Consider the following 18,449-nt stretch of genomic DNA (forward strand, 5'->3'; position numbering starts at 1 on the left):
AGGATGCTCGGGGTTCAGAAGTTTGCAAGCCTCCTCTCAGCCCCTGTGACTTGCCTAGACTTAGGACAGTCATCCCTGACCCAGGCTATACCCCCACTCACTTACCATACACTGAAGGACAGATCCTGACATTCAGATCTGCCATCCTAGGGTTCCAGAACCTAGTATACACTCCAGAAAGTCCTTGCTCTTCAGGAAGGAACTCTCAGCAGTAGACATCTGTATGCCCACCCTCCTATGCAGACCCAGCCCCGGCCCTTTCTGGACAAGGCTTCAGCCACCTGACCCCTCCCCTAGACAACAGAGCATTCAGGGGTGTTAGCATCTTCCCTCATACACCGGCCCCCACATAGCTGTGCCTTCTGAGCTTCATGCTGTCTAGGACCCATTGTGCAGCATAAACCCAGAAAGAGGGAAGAAGACCTTTACCCCCGACCTGGGTCTCCATGGGTGATCCTTCCATCATTGCCTCTTGACTGACTTGAGATCACGTACCTGGTGGCCATCCCAGCTCCGTGATTACAGAGGCTTGTTCACTGGGTGTTAAGAGGGAAACAGGATCAGGGCTTGGCACAGAATGGAGCTCTGCATGACTGACAGTGCCCTCCGGGATGGAGTACAGGAGGCTTCCTGAAGGTGGTGGCTTCTGATCAGGCTTGAAGCTGGCTAGAAAGGGCTTGGCCAGGCCAAGGTAGCAGCAAGGCAGGGAAGTAACTGAGTCTGGCTGCGGGCTAGCAGCCACAGAAGTGGAAACAGGAGATAGGACAGATTTGGAGGCATTCTGTTAGGGATGGTAGCACCTGGGAGGGTTCTGAGACCCTAGGTCTTAGAAATGTGTGTGGTCAGGGTGGGCAGTCCTGCCGAAAGTCTAGGAGGCTGAGGCACAGAGGGCTGAATTGATGTTTCCCTCCCCACCTAGGGTATTCCCAGGGCCCCGTCTTCTGACGAGGAGTGTTTCTTTGACTTGCTGAGTAAGTTCCAGAGCAGTCGTATGGATGACCAGCGCTGTCCCCTGGAGGAAGGCCAGGCTGGGGCTGCTGAGGCCACAGCTGCCCCATCCGTGGAGGATAGAGCAGGTGAGTACAGAGTCTGGGTGAGGTCCACCAGCCAGACCCAGCACTGCCTGGAAGCCCCCCCAACAAGCAGGCTAGGCTGGCTGCAAAGGGCCCCTGTCATCCAGAGCTCCCTCCCTGGAAGCCCCCCCAACAAGCAGGCTAGGCTGGCTGCAAAGGGCCCCTGTCATCCAGAGCTCCCTCCACACTTGTCCCTGAAGCTGCATCCTGGGAAGTATGTAATTACCCCACCCTGAAGAACACGAAATGTCTATGCATCCCAGCCTTTGAGTGTGTGGGAGGCCAAAGCTTTCTCCTTGTCAAAGTCCTGGGAGGCAGGGGTGGGAGGCAGGGCAGGGGCAAGATGGTTAGAGGCAAGCATCGAGATTTATTAGTGCCATATTCCTAATAAAGGGGAGGACTGGGCCAGTCCCAGATGCCAACACCACCAGTGGCCCCCTCTCCAGCTCTCACTTTCTGCCCTTTGCAGCTCAGTCCTCCGTGACAGCTTCACCACAGACGGAGGAGTTCTTTGACCTCATTGCCAGCTCCCAGAGCCGCCGGCTGGACGACCAGAGGGCTAGCATTGGCAGCCTGCCTGGGCTACGCATCACCCTCAACAATGTGGGGCACCTCCGAGGCGATGGGGACGCCCAGGAGCCGGGGGATGAGTTTTTCAACATGCTTATCAAATACCAGGTGGGTCTGCCCTCAGAAGGCAATGGGTGGGGCTTCATGCAGGCCCGCCTAGTGGCGGTCCTCTGCCAGCTGCAGAAGACACCTAGCTGGACCAGAGCAAGCCCTGTCTTTGCTGTCTCTGGCCTTATCTGATAAGGGATACCTGAGGAAGAAGCATAGTAACAAGTACAGCCAGAGTGAGGGACCATCCTCAGATGCACAGGCTTGAAGCCCTCCTTCTGCCAAGGGGCCAAGGACCTCCTGAGATAACAGTCTCAGCATACTCTGGGGTCGGAGTTCAGCTTGGGGCTGCCAGGTCCCCAAATCCAGGGATGTCTATTACAGGCTTCCACATCAGGGCAGAGAAAGCTGAGCATCAAGTGGAACCCTGGAGTTGGGAGGGAGGGCGGGAGGGAGGAAGAAAGACAGACAGAGGAAGGGACAGACGGAGGGAGATCTGGGATGTTAGTGCTGGCTGTAGGAATGGGAGCAGAAACGGCCCTGAAGAAGACCACACAGCATGGACTGACAGGTGAGATGGAGAGCCTAGGCCTGGGAAGACAGAACCAGGGCAGAGCTACCCATGGATGGGTTCCACTATATGGGATTGGGTGAGGCTGGGGTGCTGCGAGCTGAGCCACCTACCAAGGCCTGGCAGCAAAGGGGGTGGGTGGTACGTTCATCCTGCTGGCCAGCTGCCCTCCAGCGGGAGCAGGTACATGGTGGGGAATAAGCAGGGTCAGCATTCTGCCTCTGTATCAGGCTAAGTTTCCAGATCAATGTTCATTCTCACAGAGGAGACAGAACCACAGAATCGTCCAGACAGCCTCCTCTAAGCCAGCCCCTCCTGAGAAGCCTTGCCCACTCAAATACCTGGGCCATCAGCTGCACCGGCTCCACTCCCATCTGCTCCAGGCCCTGAAGAGAAGCCAACACCTTTCAGGCCCCCCAACCTCCACATCAGAACAGGCAGAGCCTGTGGTGTCAGCTGTTGATCCAAAGGCGACCCTTGGTGGGGTTGGGGTTGTAAAGTAGTGATGCTAATTTCTAAGCAACAAGCTCTGAGCTGCAGCCCCCAGGCCCTCCAGGGCAGTCCAGGACAGTGCCAGGGTTCAGGGTAGTTCTAGGGGTCTAGTATCTGGATCAACAAGTCCCAGAGTTGGGCCCAGTGGCTGCTGACTTGTTCTATGACCAGAATATATGACCCAGCCTTTTATATATGGTTGGCCAGCCACAGCTCTGGGCAAGTCGTCAGGCGATGCTGCCAAGGCAAGGCTTTTAGCATTACCCCAGAGCCAGGGGCAGGAGGTGGCTGAAATAGGTCCCACTTGGATTACATCATTCTTCCCAAGCCAGTGTTTGCTGTCTTCAGGTTTCCAATAAGCCCATCACCCACCCAGTGCCAGGATAGGTCCATAGGCCCTCTAAAGGCCCAAGAAATACAAGACCACCAACCTCCATTGTGTGTCTGCCCAGTCCTCCAGGATTGATGACCAGCGCTGCCCACCTCCTGATGTGCTGCCCCGTGGCCCTACCATGCCTGATGAGGATTTCTTCAGCCTTATCCAGAGGGTGCAGGCTAAGCGGATGGATGAGCAGCGTGTGGACCTTGCTGGGAGTCCAGAGCAAGAGGCCAGTGGGCTGCCTGATCCCCAGCAGCAGTGTCCACCGGGTGCCAGCTAAGGCCTCGCCCCTACAGCCAGCCATACCCTACTCTGGACTCTGTAGGCTCACGGTTGTCCACAGTGGCCATGATTCCCCAATAAGCCAAATCTTCCCAAGGCCATGATGGACAGCCAGCTCAGCCCCAGCCCCTTCCCACTGAGCCAGATGGTGGGCACACAGCCCTCAAGGCCCCCCATCCCAGGTGGTGGGTGCAGGCTAGAGCTGCTATCTGGAGGAGGGCATGCTTCTGTCCCCATGGATCTCCACAGCTTCCTGCAGGCCTGCCCTGCCCTGCCCTAGGCCGGGCCTTCAGCATGTTGGCCCCAAGCCCCGGTGCTGTCCAGTCTTTTCCCTCAAACCCCGCCCTGCCAAATGTGAAACTCTGCCAACTCTCCCAAGCCCCCCAGAGGGGCTTCAAGGACTTCTTCTGGTGGGGGCTACAGCGGTAAGGCATCTTCTGTCCCCCAGCTGGTCCTGGGATGGCTATGAAGGAGGTACACTCTGATCTGCCTCACCACCCCAGGGCAGGCACTATCCTGGCCTGGTTGTGCCCAACCCTGCTGAGGGAGATTGGCAGCTGCAAAGTCCAGACACCCTGACCTGGTAGTCCCCAGCCTTGCACTTGGCCTTTGAGGAAAGATGGAGCTTGCCTCTGGCAGAGGGGACAGGCAAGCCTCCAAGCATAGGGTCTTGTACTAGGAGTGCTGAGCGCTGGCTGGTCGTGGACGTTCATGAGGGATCCTCTCAACTAGATCCTTCAGTCCTCTTAGTGAGCATCTACCTTCTATTACTAGGGAGATGGTATCTTGGCTTTCTCCCCAAGGAGGGGTCCATATCTTAATTGGACACAGGGCACCGTAGTTGGGGTGGAGACTCAGCCAGAACTGCCGGGGCATCCATGAGACAGACCCTTCGGGACCATGGTCCTAGTTCTTGCCTACAAGTCCTATAGATAGCCCTACTGGAGGGCTCTGTACAACTGTCTAACCCAGGGCCTCTTACCCTGTAGCCTAGGAGAGGGCCAGGGCAAGGGAAACTGAGGACCCAATTTCTGAGAGGGAGAGGCAACATCACCCTGAGGGCAGAAACAGATACTAGAGCACAGGGTCTCGGGCGGGACATGGTGGCCGCCCCGCATACTTGAATGTACATGCGTATTTATTGCTTACATGTGTTTGCCATGTTGTTCATGGGTCCTTTCTGACCCAAGAGGTACATTTGTTTTGTTTTACCCAAAAAAATAAAAGTCTGCCAAGTGAGTGTGGCTTCTGTTGGAATTTGTGTCAGCCTTCCCAGGACATGGTATTGGCTTACCCAGTGCAGTGTACAAGGCCCCTGAGATCATGCGGCACGTCCTCGCAGCATGGGACAGTGAGAGGCGGGGCCAGTGCCGCTACTGCTGCTTTCTCTGCTGTTCTCCATTATGCTGACTTTCCAGAGACAGGAAACAGAAGCCAGGGATGTCACAGTACATTGGTGAACACTCAGGACTAGCCCTTCCAAGCAGCCTCCCCCTGACTGGATTGGACCCAGCCCCAGAGCTTCCTACGTTTTAGCAGTTCCCATTACAAGCGCTGGATTATGCCAGTCTAAGCCGCAGAGGAACTTGTCTTCGATGTTCATGTCGTGGGCAGCACCCCATGTAACTCGGATCCTGATTGGGCCCTTTGGGGAGTGTCCTGATGGGCCAAGGGTAGCAGAACATAGCTAAGACCAGTAAAATAGCCTAGCGAATTCTTTATTGTCTAGAGCACTGTGGTCGCTCTAGAGGCAGCCACGCTTCTGGGCAGGCCGAAATTGCTCAGGTGCTGGGAGGCCAGCTGCCAGAGATGGCTGCCATGGGAAGGGAATGTATTGAGAGCCAAGCCACCCGACAGGAATCAAGCTGGCCTGGTCAAGAGGTGCTATGATGTCGGGGTGGTACTTTACTTAGTCTCCACTGAAAGGGAGGAAGGGATGGAGAACTAAAGTAGTCAGAACAAGTCCAGGCTGTCAGGAACCTGGCTACATGATTGGGAACTGTGGCCCATGGTGAGTCTGCAGAACACGGTGAGGTATGGACTCTGCAAGAATGGACTATGTGGAAAGTGAAGCTTCAAGTGAAACCCTGATACACAGGAGACCCTGGGAAGGAGGCTCTGGAGCAGCAACATGCAGAAGGCACACACAGGAGGTAAGTCCAAATCATGGGCTTCCCATCCAGAGGAGGTACGCTAGATCCAGCTCTGTACCGTCAGGTCTAGCCAGTCCCAGGCCTCTGACAACTCTGGCCCAGACACCTGAGGACGAGGCAGCCCAGCCAGGCTCTACTGACTCCTGACTTGAAGACCCACAAGCAAGGCAATCCGCTCCTCTGACCTCGGTGTCCTCCACAGGGAGCAGACTGGAGTCAGAGGCTGGCTCTGCCTCCAGGATGTGACAGTTTGTACAAATGGCACAGGAGGCTCGGGTGGGGATAATAGCAGGGTGTTTGCTAAGGGAAGGACAGGGGGTAATCGAGGGAAGGCACAGACCGCAAGTGCACCCGGCCTCTCAGGGCCCAGAGTGAACTGCTAATCACTAGCTGGGGTCCTAGGAGCCAGGGAAGCATTGTGTCCGTGTCAACTGCCTTCTCCACCCCCTGTCCCAGGTTCCCCCCTGCCAGATGTTGAAGGTCACAGGGCCCGGAAACTCCCACAAAAAGCCTGTTTGTGCATCTTCTTGACTTCCTAAACACAAGACTATCCCAAAGGCATGTCAAACCAAGTTAGGAGATGAAGCACACACAAGGCAAGCATGATACGGCCCTCAGCACTTTCATGCATCTCCTCTTGGACCTCAAAACAGGAGGACTGAGAGGTGCAGGCAGCTCATGGTGTGTGTGTGTGTGTGGAGTGCCTCTGCCTGGATCACTCCCCTTAGTCTCTGAGCAGCGCTCTGCTCCTCGGTGGCCACCCAGAGCAGCCAGTTCTGCTACAGAAACCAAACCTCAGGGCTGGGCTGGATACTAGCTCAACAACGGAAGCCACCAGGGCTGGGGGTGGTGGTGGGGAGGCAGGTCATATAGGAGGAAGAAGTAAACAGCTCTGAGGAACAAAACACCGCCCAAGGCTTGAGTCTAACTCAAGACCAGATCCAGCCCTACTTAAGAAGGAGACCGACTGCACTGGGACAAAGCCACCCCCGAAGCCACCACTGTGGCCACCATGGGTGGGCATGAGGCTGGGCTCTGACAGTCCCAGAGTTGTTCTGACTTCACAAGAGAAAAACAGGAGCCCAGGCCCGGTCCCTGGAGGTGATGGCTTTTTACTGACAAGGAACAGCAGGCTTGTGAGGCTCCAAGTGAAGGGAGTGACTTTTGGGAAGACTGGAGTCCACAGCTATAGGAATGTACAGGTCAGCTCTGTTCCATCTTGCCAGGGTTGGGGGGATCCTCACCCCCTTCTGGGGTGTCAGGTGGTTCAGCAGCCTCCAGAATCAGTTCCAGGGCACCGTCACCAGACACTCGGCGCACCTCCTCTCCTCTGGCTGCTAGGATCTCTTCAATGTTCCTGCAAGACAGTAAGGGCAGCATCAGCCTTACTCTGGGCTCCCTCAAGGGCATCCCATGGTCATCTTGGGCCTGGAACACTTGTCCTAGCATCCGAGTGACACCAGTACCTTGTAGGCACCTAATGGCACCTTCACCAAATGTGTATGTTAACAAATCCTCAGAAGCCATCTCTCTCGTACAGTGTACCACCAAGGGCCATGGCCCTGCCTCTCACCAGGTAACGCCCATCCCTGCATTTCAGTCTTGTTCCTACATATATCAGAGCTGAGATTTCTCTGCAGCCCAGGACCAAGAGGCGAACCTTAGAGACCCAAGGCCTGCACACTTATCACAGGCTATCTCCTCTGTGGCTCTTCCCTTATTCCTGCCACTGATCCCTCCTCACAGAACATTAAGAAGGCATCAGGCACAGCCTCCAAACTGACTTCTGGCCCTCCCCACTGCTCTCCCAAAAGTGGGAACACCACTGAAGGCTGCCCCAGTCCATAATCTGACACATACCCTTCCATCTGCCCTGAGTTGGCAGAGGACAAAAAGCCTCCACTAGAAAGTGATAAGGCCTCTGGGAGAGATCAGAGGTCAGGCAGTGACAGAGGTAGAGCCACAGAACTAGTTTGCCATATTTGGGGCCATTCATAATTCATCTGAAGTTCAAATTCAACTGCTTCCAGGTCCACGTGGAAGCTGGGCTGTCCAGGTAGAGAGAGCCAGGCAATGGATCCAGGCTCACACAGGGACACAATCTTACTGTCTCCTACCCCTCCCAGCTGGCCTCACCTCTTCCCCTTCAGGTCAGAGAACCAGCTTAGGTTGTCTGCGATGATGTGGTGGTTCTGGCAACCAGGGCAAGTCACGATGACCACGCCCTGGTGATAGGCCAACTTTGAGATGCGCTTGGATGACCGAGTCCCACAGACCTAGCTGGGTTAGAGAGGTGGTCAGGCAAGGCATACATAGGAAAGTCCCTCCTCCCAAGGTCTAACTCCATCCTGAGGGACAGCCTCAACCCCTTCCCTGATGATCCCATTTAGGTGAGAGCGTCATTTCTAGACGCCTGTCTTCTGATAACCCAACCCATCTCCTAGAAGGCCCTGTCCCTCAGACATAACTTCATTCCCACCCAGCGCTTTTGTAAAGACTCCGCCTCCTCCCTGGTCCGAAGGATACTTCCACGTTTCTGCCAGGACCCTACGCCTACAGGAAACCAGCTAGCACCGGGGTGCTGCCGACCGCGCCCACCTTGCAGGTGTAGACGAGTTGATAGTGGTCCGCTTCCACGCGCCCCAGCGCCGCCGCACGCCCTGATGATCCCGGCGCGGAGCTCGAGCTCCGCCAGCCCCAGGCCCAGCCCCGAAGTCTCTCCGCGGTCTTTAGGCGAGTCCCCAAATCCCAAAGCCGCCGCGGTCCGGAATCCCGGGTCCGCACACTACGAAGTAGTGTCGGCATGCGGCTCAGCGCTGTCCGCAACATCCCGTCTGCGAATCCTTAGCCGCCTTTTCTTGCACCGCCCCGTGAAGCTGCGTCGACCATTTTGGCAACGGGCGCAGCGGCCGGAAGCGGCCCTCTTCGGCTTCCACCCGCCACCGGTGCACTGCATTCTGTTGCCCCCTGGTGTCGCCCCGCTTGCATATCCAATCAACAGGCTCAGCTCGGTGATTATTTTATTTAGCTGCATTTTCTAATTCTAATACAGTAAAAAAAACGCAGCATCCTTTCACAATTCCACAGATGCTCAGCCTCGGCGCGGTCCGCTAGGAGCCCTCGGTGTCGGTGTTGTCGCTGCCTGTCGTATTCCCGCGATCCCCTTCTCCCTGCCGCCAGCTATTCTGCATCTTGCGGAGTGCCCGCTTCCTGTGGGGCCCGCAGTGTGAGCAGGTAGGCGCACGTGTCCCACCCGCCAGCCGTCCTGCCCGCCGCCCCACACCTGCGGTAGTTCTCGAAGCTCTCCTTGAGGCGCCGCCGCTCCTTCTCCGGGGGCTCGCTGCTGCTGGGCCCCATGCCCTAGAGAAGGAACGGGGCCGGCAGCTGGACACCGTGGCCTTACCACAGCAGCCCTGGGACTCCAGGAGGTGTGGAGCATAGCTAGCTGGCCGTGGGGTCTGCTGGACTCCGAGATGACTGAGTGTGGGGGTGACTACCCCTTTGTAGCCAGGTGAGTGGAAGACTTCTTTGCAGTGAACAGCAGTATGGGTGTCCTTACATTGTCCCCTCCCCTATCCAACCACCCCACTATCCAAATGTTACATCCTACCCATACACTACCAGAGACCTTGTGATCCCCAGCTGTCCAGTGGCGTCACCCTCCTCCCCAGGATCAGCCATGTAGTAACCAGGGCTCTTGGGAACCCCAATCAGCCTTACATGGTTCAGTGAAAGATGCTCCTTGTTCAGAGCCATAAAGGGCTGCTCTGGGCTCTCCCTGTCTGCCAGTACACCTGAAAGGAAGATCTGTGCTTGTGGGGGCCCCATCTGGCATGGCCACCTCCCTCTGCTAACAGCCCAACTAGCATTAGCCTAGGCCAGCCTTACCGGCTGGGACCTTCACATGAGTCCAGTGGGGACTGCATTTCACAGAAACAGGCTGAACCCTTGACTGCTACATGAACAGGGTTCCTACCATCAGTCACCCATACCGCCCAAGCTGACTGCCACCAAACACAAGGACAGATGGCTAGGCAAGACTCCAGGTCCCCATGATTATTTGCGAATGCATGCCCCAGTCCATGTCCCTTTTAGCTTGGCAACATTTTTGTGCCTAGTTGTTCCCATGGGTGGTGTGGGGGTAGCCTCAGTGGAGAGCTCAGGGCCTTGGGGGCCTGGGTTAGAGCAAGTACACCATATTAATTAGAAGAATAATCATTCCAGGTGGCCAGAGCCAACATGCCCCAGGTTCTGGGCAAACCAAGGCTCAAGCCTCCAGGTAGAAGGTGTGCAGGGAAGGCTATGAACATCAAGAAACAGTTATATTCAAGGAGAGCTCAGGGTATGAGAACAACACCTTCCCAGCAGCCCTGCCCCCTTCCCCTCTCATTTTCATTGTGCCTAACTGCTGACATGCCTTCAAGGGAGCTGGCTGCTCTTGCATCCTTCTCCTTGTGTGCCCACATGGAGCTCAGTGGCTTCAGGTTGGGTCTTGGGGGCTGCAGTGGGTGACCCGTGCTTCTCCATCTACACCTCTTGTTCCCCTTTTGCCTTTGGTTAGAGCCTGGGGTAAGGCTAAGCTGAGGAAGTCTGTCTGACTTGTCACGAAAACTTCCTGGGCTCCTCCCTGCACCAGACCCTCTCGCCACCCACCCTCAGCTGCCCCAGCTGCCACCCCCCAGCTATCAGATCAGAGGAGAGTCCTGCCTGTCACCCTGCTACTGTGGGTAGCACAATCCCCAGCTCCTTGCTTGCGGCCCTGTCCGTAGCTCTATTCCTCCCCTCGTCATTGAGCACACCTGGGTACTGGCTAGTATCTCCCCCTGCAGGAGGAAGGCTAGTGGGGGAAGATGGACCTATGAAGGATGGGGCCTCCACAATCACTGTCCCCTGAGCCACAGACCCTGAGACCTAAGTCCCACGTTCAAATCAGATTCCTTATTCTCCGGGTGTGTTAGTCTAAGAGTTCTGCCCTTCACCATTGACTCTCCTTGCCTTGGGGAGGAGTGGTGTGAATTCTGAGACATCCTTGGCTGGAGTGGTGTGAATTCTGAGACAAAGTAAGTGACACAGCTTTATGTGCTGAGGATGGGCCAGGGTTAGGGAGGCCGGGAGACTGCAGCCTACACGCCTCTGATAGTACACAGTATCCTCACCTTTGTCTGAGAGCTGGGCATCCTCCTCCAGATCCTGAGGCAGTGAGAGCTTCCAAACAGAGACATGCCACCCAGTTAGACCATGCTACAAGCCACCATTGCCCTTCCGGGACTAAGTGTGGCCCAGCCCACTGCCCGCTTGACTCCAGCTCCTCAGTTGACACAGCCATCACTATTACCCCTCTGCACAGAGATTCTCAGGGACTCCGTCCCAGTCAGGCCAACAGGCAAAGGAAACCCTAGCATGAAGCTCTTGTCCTGAGAGGCCAGGATATGGGGCATTAGTCTATGACTCACTTCGCTCACAGTAACAGCTTAGAGTTTGGCCAGCACTCTTCCCTGAATCCAACCCAAAATGAGAGAAAAGGGACAGCCCAGTTTAAAGGGACAGGACCATGTGGGAGATGAGTGTGAGGTCAGGTAGAGGTTGAAGGCCAGGGGAGGACCACTCTATGTCCACACTCACCTCCTGGGAGTTCCTGGGTGAACTGTCTTCCAAGTCAGAGCTCTATGGCCACAGAAAAGGGAGTTGGTCAGTGGGCTGTAGGGGTTCCAAGCACCTGGGTATGGGGTGTGTAGGGCATGGTAAGAGCCCCATCCAGGCTCCATCCTCTAGGGAGGCCCTGCACATGTTTCTAGATATGCCCAGAATATGTCTTTCTTAGCACTACACTCCAAGCCACCTGAAGGTTACTCCTTGGTCAAGGCTGCTGTCATTGGAGTGGTGTGGATAACTGGGCCTTGAGTTACATCTGTGGCTGTCACTTTGCCATGAAGAGCTCTAATGAGGAAAACTGGGATTCAGGAAGGCCAGGCATTTTCCGAGGCCACAAGCAGGGCAGCAGTCATGCCAGGTCAGTGATAGGGCTGCTTCCAGGCTGATGGTTCCTCTTGGAATCCTGCCTTGACTTCACATCCTCCCCAGCTCTCTCACTGCCCAGCCTTCCCTGGCTACAGCAGACACAGAGGCCTACCAGGATGAGCATGTCCAATTGCTGCTGCTTGAGTCTGCCCTCAGCGGCCAGTAATCGGCCCTCAGTCTGGAACAGCTGTAGCTGCAGCTCGTCTGCCTTCTCACCCATTTCTCGAACCAGCTTTCGAAGCTTATCTTTGTCCTGAAAGCTTTGGGTACACTGTGCGTGCAGCTCTTCCCTGGAGGCCATAGCCTGTAGGAATAGCAGAGGGCACACCCTCAGCAAAGGACCTGGTTGATGCTCTTGGCTCTCATTTGGCAGTTCAGGTCCTGGCTGGACATCAGCCACCCTGTTGTACAGCTGGAACTGCTGAACTAGAGGGATTCTCAAAGCAGTCAGGGCTCTCTGTAAATGAACAAGCCCTGGGCGGAGTTGGAAATAACCAGATTCTTAGCACTGGGGAGGCAGAAGCAGGATCAATAGTTTAAGGCCATCTTTGGACAGATATTGAGTTGGAGACAAGATTGGATTACATGAGACACTGTCTCAGACAACAAAACAAAACACTTCAGAGAAGCAGCCAAAAATCTCTGTGATTTATGCTCAGTGGTTCATAGGAAGCCCAACTGAGAAGTCCTACATCCCCAGCAGATAGCCAGTGGGTGTTTCTGTCCCACCTATGTGACATATTTTATAAATTCTGGATGCAGCTTGACATAAAAAAAAAAACAAAAAACAGGATTCATGGCTGTTCTTAAATAAACACAAAGGTTTTTTTTTTCCCTTTTGTTTCTTGGAAGACAGTTTCATTATCCCAAGGTGGCCTCCTATTTACTGTTAGCTGAGGTTGGCCTTGAATCTATGATTGTCCTGTCTTTACCTCTAAATCCAGGGACCAGCATGCTGGGACTGACATGTACTACCAAACATGGCTCAGTTGCTACCACTTTTTGTTATTGTTAGTGGTGGCTTTTTGAGACAGGGTCTCACATTGGACCCCAAACTGGCTTGGAATTCATGGTAAATCAGGCTGCCCTTAAATTCACAGTAATTATTTTGTCTCAACCTCCAACTGCTGGGATTGCAGGGTGAGTTGCTACTACTGCTACTGCCTCTGCCCGGGAGCCACCACAGGTTCCTGTACCAAATGCTCCCTACCCACAGCCTATGCACCTAGCAGCTTCCTCTCCCTACTGAAGTCTCCCACCTCCTTTACACCCCCCCCCCCCAGCACAGGGACTGCTGTGTTCTCCTCCTGCATAAGCTCCTCCTTTGAGTAAGGTAGACTTTGTACAAGCAGTCCCGGGTTCTATCTTCCAACACTGCCAAGTTACCCTGAGCATAAATAAATAAAAAATGCTTTGACCACTGCTCCAGTGTCTGCCGCACCAATACCCCAACACTCCTGGTTCTCCATTTCACCTACCTGGTCCCTCTCAATGGAGACCTCCTCCATCTGCTGCAGGATAGCCTCGATACGGTCCTTGTACATCTTGGCATCCTTGCGCAAGGCCAGGCACTGCAGCTCGAACATCTCCTTTTCCTCGGTGCACTACAGGAAGCACCACTCAGTCTCCCCCTCCCCTCCTTCCTCCTCCCCCTCCCCTCCTTCCTCCTCCCCCTCCCCTCCCTCCTCCTCCCCCTCCCCTCCCTCCTCCTCCCCCTGGGCTGGACTCAAAGCAACAGCTCCAGGGCACACAAGGTGGGACTAGCTGGGATAATGAGGAAGGCACTGGAGTTCCAGTCCAATCTAGTCCAAGGCTAACCTAGTCTAAGACCATGGCCTCAGTCACCATTGGTCACACTGTAAGCCCAAAGGGTGTCACGGCACTACTGTGTACTATACGAATTGATAAAGGGGAGACAGTGAGCTAGGTCCCAGACCCCACCATCCAGGATCCCAGTGGGCATTGCTTATCTGCCCTGGTCTCTCACCCGGGCCCGGAGGGTCTCAGCCTGGCGGAGGTCCTTGCGTAGGGAGAAGATGGTGCTGACCTGCTTCTGGTGTTCCTGCAGTGCTTGACGCCAGTCCTCCTCCAGCACTTGAATGTATGGACTATTCCTGTCTAGCTTACCCTCCTGGAGGTGTCAGAAGGCAACAAGCCTGGCTGAGGAGGCCCACAATGCCACAGCCACTGCAGTTGTACCATCTGGTGTGCCCAGCTTCAAGCCCCTGCAGGTATGAGGCCTGGTGTGCACTGGTGGGTCTCCCTACCTGCACAGAGACCTGAAGCTCCTGCACCCGGGCCTGCAGCAAGTCCTTTTCCTGCTGCAGTTCCCACAGCAGCTCCTGACTAGGCCGCTGCTCCATGGCGTGCCTGAGCTTCAGGGTGTGTTTGCGCTCCACCTTGCAGTCATCCTCGGCCTTCATGAGGCTGTGCCTGAGCCGGTCCACCTGTGGGTGGCCCAGTCAGCTGCAGCCTCCTCCAGGCCACCCTCCTGCAGTTGGAGAAAGTGATTACCTCAAGCTGCAGGTCCCGGTTCCGCATGAGTGCTGCGCCCTTCTCTTCACTCAGATGTGCCAGGCACATGGCCAGCTCATAGTTCTCGTCCTTGCAGCGCTTCAGCTCCGCACTGCTCAGCTCACACTCCTCCTTGAGCCGCTGCACCCGCTCCTGGTGCTTGCGCAGTAGGCTGTCTTTTACCCTCAGCTCCTTAATGAAGTCGTCCTTGGAGCTCAGAAGGGCCGTCAGGTCCTGAACCTTCTTCTGCAGCTTCATGACCTCTGTCATCAGCAGCTGCGTCAGGCCAGACTCCCCTGATGCATCTGGGGACCGTGCGGTGTCAGATGGAGCCTGAGGTTGTCACCTGCAGACCCCGTGCTGGTCCTTGTCTATAAGTGTGCATTTGAAGACTAGGAGGGGGCTGGTGAGATGGCTCAGCAGGTAAGAGCACCCGACTGCTCTTCCAAAGGTCCTTAGTTCAAATCCCAGCAACCACATGGTGGCTCACAACCATCTGTAACAAGATCTGACTCCCTCTTCTGGTGTGTCTGAAGACAGCTACAGTGTACTTATATGTAATAAATAAATAAATCTTAAAAAAAAAAAAAGACTAGGGGGGACAGAGGGAGCATTCCTGGCCTCCCACAGAGAAAGCTGGTAGGATGGGTCTCTCAAGACTGAGTGTGCTCAGTAGGCCCAGTTGGCTTTGCTGTCCCTCACATGTGAACTGAGATTCTGACTCATCACCCAGGGCCACTCACATGCCCTGGGTGAAGACTCCAGTTGGCCCTCTGTCTCCCCCTACCCCTGTTTTTTGAGACAGCGTCTTGCTATGTAGTCCAGTCTGGCCTCTCACTCAAGAGATCTGTTTGCCTCTGCCTCCAGACCACCAGGGCTAAAGGTATGTGCCATCACCCCTGCCCTGTTTATCTTACAGTGCTCTTTATGAGATGAATGAGAATTGATGGGGTTGTGGCTATTCCATCAGGAGAGGCCACCTCTGTCCCCTCTGGAAACTGTAGGATTCTGCTCTTGGCTGACAACTGGGCCCTGCAGAAATGGCACTTCAGAGGGGTCACTACTTCTCAGTGAAATTGCCAGGCTGTGAGTAGGAAAGGCAGAGAAGGGCTCCTCTTCTAGAGACCAGTAAGAGCTCAGCAATCCAGGAAGGCCCTGCCCCCTAGAGCCTGCGAGTATCATCAGGGACCACTACCCTGATCTACATCCTAAGGCTTGTATCAGACTTAGTCACTCCAACACCATCCTAGAAGCCAGGACTGAGTAGCAACCGAGTCCACCCACAGCAACAACCCACACCCGTGCCTCTCACCAATGATCATGGAGAAGACGCGTGCTGGCTCCTTGCCAGTGACTTTCCTGTATAATTGAGGGTAGTAGAGTTCCAGGCTCTCGAGGAAAGCCACGTAGCCCTTGTGGCCTGTCCGCTGCAGGATGTCCAGGAGCACACCTTCGGGTGGAAGACAGAGTCAAGGCCAAGGGCTGGCAGGTGGAGGCTCTTGGGGATGGGTAGGATGATTACTCTGGGTGGATATCCCAAGCTCTAGCAACCCCCTTCCTTCTGGGCCATTGAATAAGGCACCCTGCAGGTCTCAAGTCTAGGTGGGACAGGGTGCCTGCCGCCTTCCCTCTGGTGGCTGTCTCAGGCAGGGCCTGAACAGTGGTGGGGACTCCCCTTCCTCCACTGGGCAACAGCAGGTAGACATGACAAGAGGGGAGGAGTCTCTCACTCATATATCTTACACAGGGATGGAGCTGGGTGGGGACAAGGCCAGGGCAGCGAAGAGAGCGTGGAGCGGCCTCTGGCTGGGTGTCTTGTGGGGGTCACGCAGGGCTAGAGCCTGCTGGTGTGGGAGCAGCCCTCACCCACTTTCCGCTTGCGGATGACCAGGTTGGGGTCACTGAGCACCTGCTCCTCATCATCGGGGTTCAGGACTTTGCACTGGCGTAGATAGGGTGTGATCCGGGAGGGGTCAATGACAGAGATGAGCTTCACCCGGAAGCTCTCCAGGGTGCTCCAGCACTCGTCGTCATTCTCATAGTCTGACATCTCCTCTGTAGGCTGCGGTTATAATTGGGGAGAGCAGCTGAGGAAGTGCCCACCTTCTGTTCCCTGCTGGGCCTGGAGCAGTCAGCCTAGGATAGGACCCAGGCCTGAATGTCAGGGCAGGGCTTTGGGCAGGGTCAGGAGGGATTCGTTCTAGGGAAATTTGAGGGCTCAGCCTTATCTCCTCAGCCTCATGGACAGTTTCTGAGGGGAAGCAGAGGTCCATAGACAAGCCACCTCAGACCACCTGTCAAACTGACCACCCCCAAGCAGCTGCCCAGCCCCTGTCATCTCAGGCTTTCTCATATGGATATGCAGGGAAGGGACCGGTTGGGGTCTAAGAGAATACTCCTTGTACAACAGCCCTGCTCTAGCTTCTGCCCCTACCCAAAAGTGCTCTGGCATGCCCTGGAGGTAGGAGCTTTTGCCCCTAGTGGCCATCCTACATAGTACCTTCTTGGGTGGCATGGACCCTTGCTGGCCAGTCTCCAGATTGGGACTAAGAGGGTCAGGTTAGCTGGAGGCTTTCTCACTGTGCAGGGGGCCAAGCCTATGTCTGACTTCCTCCTTCCCTGACAGCCCCGTGCCCTTCAGGCCTTCCGTTGTAGCCAGCTGGTGATGCAACAGCCTGTGGCACGGGGGAGGGCTGGGAGGGTTGGCCGCAGGAGCATGTCTGCCTTCCTGCTAGGCTGGAGTATACTGGAAGGGCGGGCAATGTCATCCACAGTCTACAGACATCTGCTGTGGCTTCCCTCGTTTGCTTTTCTGCCACCAGATGAGCCCTGGCCTTTGGCCACATGATGGGAATCAACCAGGCCAGTTGTATGTAGGGGGTTACTCATATGGACAAGTGTAGCCTCAGTGAATGGCTTCAATGATTTTAGGGCTGAGTTAAGGTGGCCATAGAGTGCCCCTGGCTCAGTCCCTACCCCCAGCGGAGCTGCATCTCCAGTTAGAGACACGGCCATGGCAGGCCTCTTCTTCAGAGGCATCTCTCGGCTTCCTGCTGCTTTCTGGTTGACCCAGTGGACGGACATTTCTCTAAACCTTGGGCCTATGGCCTGCATTGCAGCTCCACAGCCACATGATCCAGCACTGGAGGACTATGCTGCAGTGTACAAGGATTAATCAAATGAAGGCGTGAGGATGGAGGAGGCCACCTGCCTGTAGGTACTTACACACTCCAGGATCCCCAGCAGTCACCACAGGCTTCCACCCACCTTCCTGGAAGGGTACTGAACTTACCTCAGGGTCTTGTGGGAGCTACCTGCCAGCTGATGCTGTCTGGGCTATGGGCACACCAGGAGCCTGGGTCTCTGGGAGTGTGGAAGGGCTCCCTAACTGGAGAAGGGTGGAGCCATGAAGGAGGCTGTGCACTTCCTGATTGAAGTGTTCTGGTTGATGCCACAAGCCAGCCGGTCCTCCCGCAGGGGGACAGTCTACCTTCTGATTGGCCCATCCAGGAACAGAACAGAGGGAAGTAGAAGTACTCTGGGAGCAGAGGAGCCCGCCCCGCCTGCTCATCTGGACTGGATGGGCGGTCCAAGGTCCTCCTGGATCCAGACTTCTGAAAGCTGCTTTTCTAACATGGCCCTGCCTCGTATCCTCATCTGCCGTCTAAGGACAGTGGTGCAGGGTAGGTGCAGTGGAACAAAGCTTGGTCAAAATCCACAAGCTGTAGGCAGCTATAGTCCTCTATGGACTGCGTGCCACAGCTTCTCCTTCAGGGTGGCCCTTCAAGAGTCAGACTGAGGTGGGCGTGGGGACCTGCTAGCTCTGCCCAGCCAGTGTAGCTGTTAGGCGCTGCTGCCTACAAGATGAGTCGAGGCAAAAGCTTCCAGCACTGTCTGGGAAGGAAGGGTGGGACTTATGCAGAGCCCCAGCTGGCCCCTTCTTCTGTAGCTTACTGGCCCTCTGCTTGCTCCTGTGGGGACAGTGGCCTTGCGGGGCCACACTGCTAGGGACTGTGCCTTGCTGGGTTTCCAGGACAGCAAGGGAGTCCATGGCTTTGCAGTCACTCCAGGATGGAGGTCACAAGGCCTCCACAGTGGTGGCTTCTTAAAAGTGTTAATAACATGAAACTTTTGCTCATAAAACTGAGGTGGAAGTCAATAGCACAGATAGCTGCAGAAACTCCAAGTTCTCCAGAATGGAGAAACCCAGTGCAGAGGTTAGAGGGAGCCACGACAAACATGCGTCCCTGGATGCGTGACAGCCATCAGCTGGAGTGACAACTGGTACAATCACTAGGACTAGGCTGGTCATACCATTTTACTATGAGCTGCAAGTTTCCCACAGAGGA

General features: G+C 55.4%; 3 protein-coding genes across 11 annotated transcripts in view; 1 reads left to right on the top strand and 2 right to left on the bottom strand.

The window, feature by feature from the left end:
- The window catches only part of Gpsm1 (G protein signaling modulator 1), a 28,240-nt gene extending 23,586 nt beyond the window's left edge, over positions 1-4,654 (top strand). For all 8 annotated transcript variants that reach the window (XM_021149577.1, XM_021149584.2, XM_029473951.1 and 5 more), the window contains 3 exons: positions 920-1,076; positions 1,543-1,751; positions 3,207-4,654. In XM_021149577.1, coding sequence (XP_021005236.1) covers positions 920-1,076; positions 1,543-1,751; positions 3,207-3,413 — 573 coding nt within the window. In that variant the 3' untranslated portion in view covers positions 3,414-4,654. The remainder of the gene's footprint in view (positions 1-919; positions 1,077-1,542; positions 1,752-3,206) is intronic.
- A 2,005-nt stretch (positions 4,655-6,659) lies between these two features.
- On the bottom strand, positions 6,660-8,495 carry Dnlz (DNL-type zinc finger). 2 transcript variants are annotated; one of them, XM_021156029.2, is made up of 3 exons: positions 8,167-8,495; positions 7,705-7,844; positions 6,660-6,925 (listed from the first exon to the last, which is right to left on the bottom strand). In XM_021156029.2, exons 1-3 carry the CDS (start codon positions 8,395-8,397, stop codon positions 6,772-6,774), a joined length of 525 nt encoding a protein of 174 aa, XP_021011688.1. In that variant the 5' UTR covers positions 8,398-8,495; the 3' UTR covers positions 6,660-6,771. The 2 variants fall into 2 exon arrangements, with proteins under 2 accessions (XP_021011688.1, XP_021011689.1); XM_021156030.2 differs by having other exon boundaries at positions 6,839-6,925; positions 7,705-7,848.
- A 112-nt stretch (positions 8,496-8,607) lies between these two features.
- On the bottom strand, positions 8,608-16,223 carry Card9 (caspase recruitment domain family member 9). The gene is made up of 12 exons (XM_021156719.2): positions 15,967-16,223; positions 15,413-15,550; positions 14,101-14,405; positions 13,854-14,033; positions 13,574-13,717; positions 13,065-13,190; positions 11,699-11,890; positions 11,191-11,232; positions 10,725-10,773; positions 9,289-9,362; positions 8,852-8,928; positions 8,608-8,778 (listed from the first exon to the last, which is right to left on the bottom strand). Exons 1-12 carry the CDS (start codon positions 16,148-16,150, stop codon positions 8,679-8,681), a joined length of 1,611 nt encoding a protein of 536 aa, XP_021012378.1. The 5' UTR covers positions 16,151-16,223; the 3' UTR covers positions 8,608-8,678.
- Positions 16,224-18,449: the final 2,226 nt, after the last annotated feature.

The sequence above is a fragment of the Mus caroli genome, chromosome 2, assembly GCF_900094665.2.
Source record: "Mus caroli chromosome 2, CAROLI_EIJ_v1.1, whole genome shotgun sequence".
Taxonomy (NCBI): domain Eukaryota; kingdom Metazoa; phylum Chordata; class Mammalia; order Rodentia; family Muridae; genus Mus; species Mus caroli.

Coding starts and splice junctions, on each gene's coding strand:
- Dnlz (XM_021156029.2), bottom strand. CDS start 8,397: ATGTTGCGGACAGCGCTGAGCCGCATGCCGACACTACTTCGTAGTGTG. Junction 7,845..8,166: donor AACTCGTCTACACCTGCAAG/GTGGGCGCGGTC, acceptor TAACCCAGCTAG/GTCTGTGGGACTCGGTCATC. Junction 6,926..7,704: donor TCTGACCTGAAGGGGAAGAG/GTGAGGCCAGCT, acceptor ACTGTCTTGCAG/GAACATTGAAGAGATCCTAG.
- Card9 (XM_021156719.2), bottom strand. CDS start 16,150: ATGTCAGACTATGAGAATGACGACGAGTGCTGGAGCACCCTGGAGAGC. Junction 10,774..11,190: donor CACCCAGGAACTCCCAGGAG/GTGAGTGTGGAC, acceptor TCTGTTTGGAAG/CTCTCACTGCCTCAGGATCT. Junction 8,929..9,288: donor AGCATCTTTCACTGAACCAT/GTAAGGCTGATT, acceptor TTCCTTCTCTAG/GGCATGGGGCCCAGCAGCAG.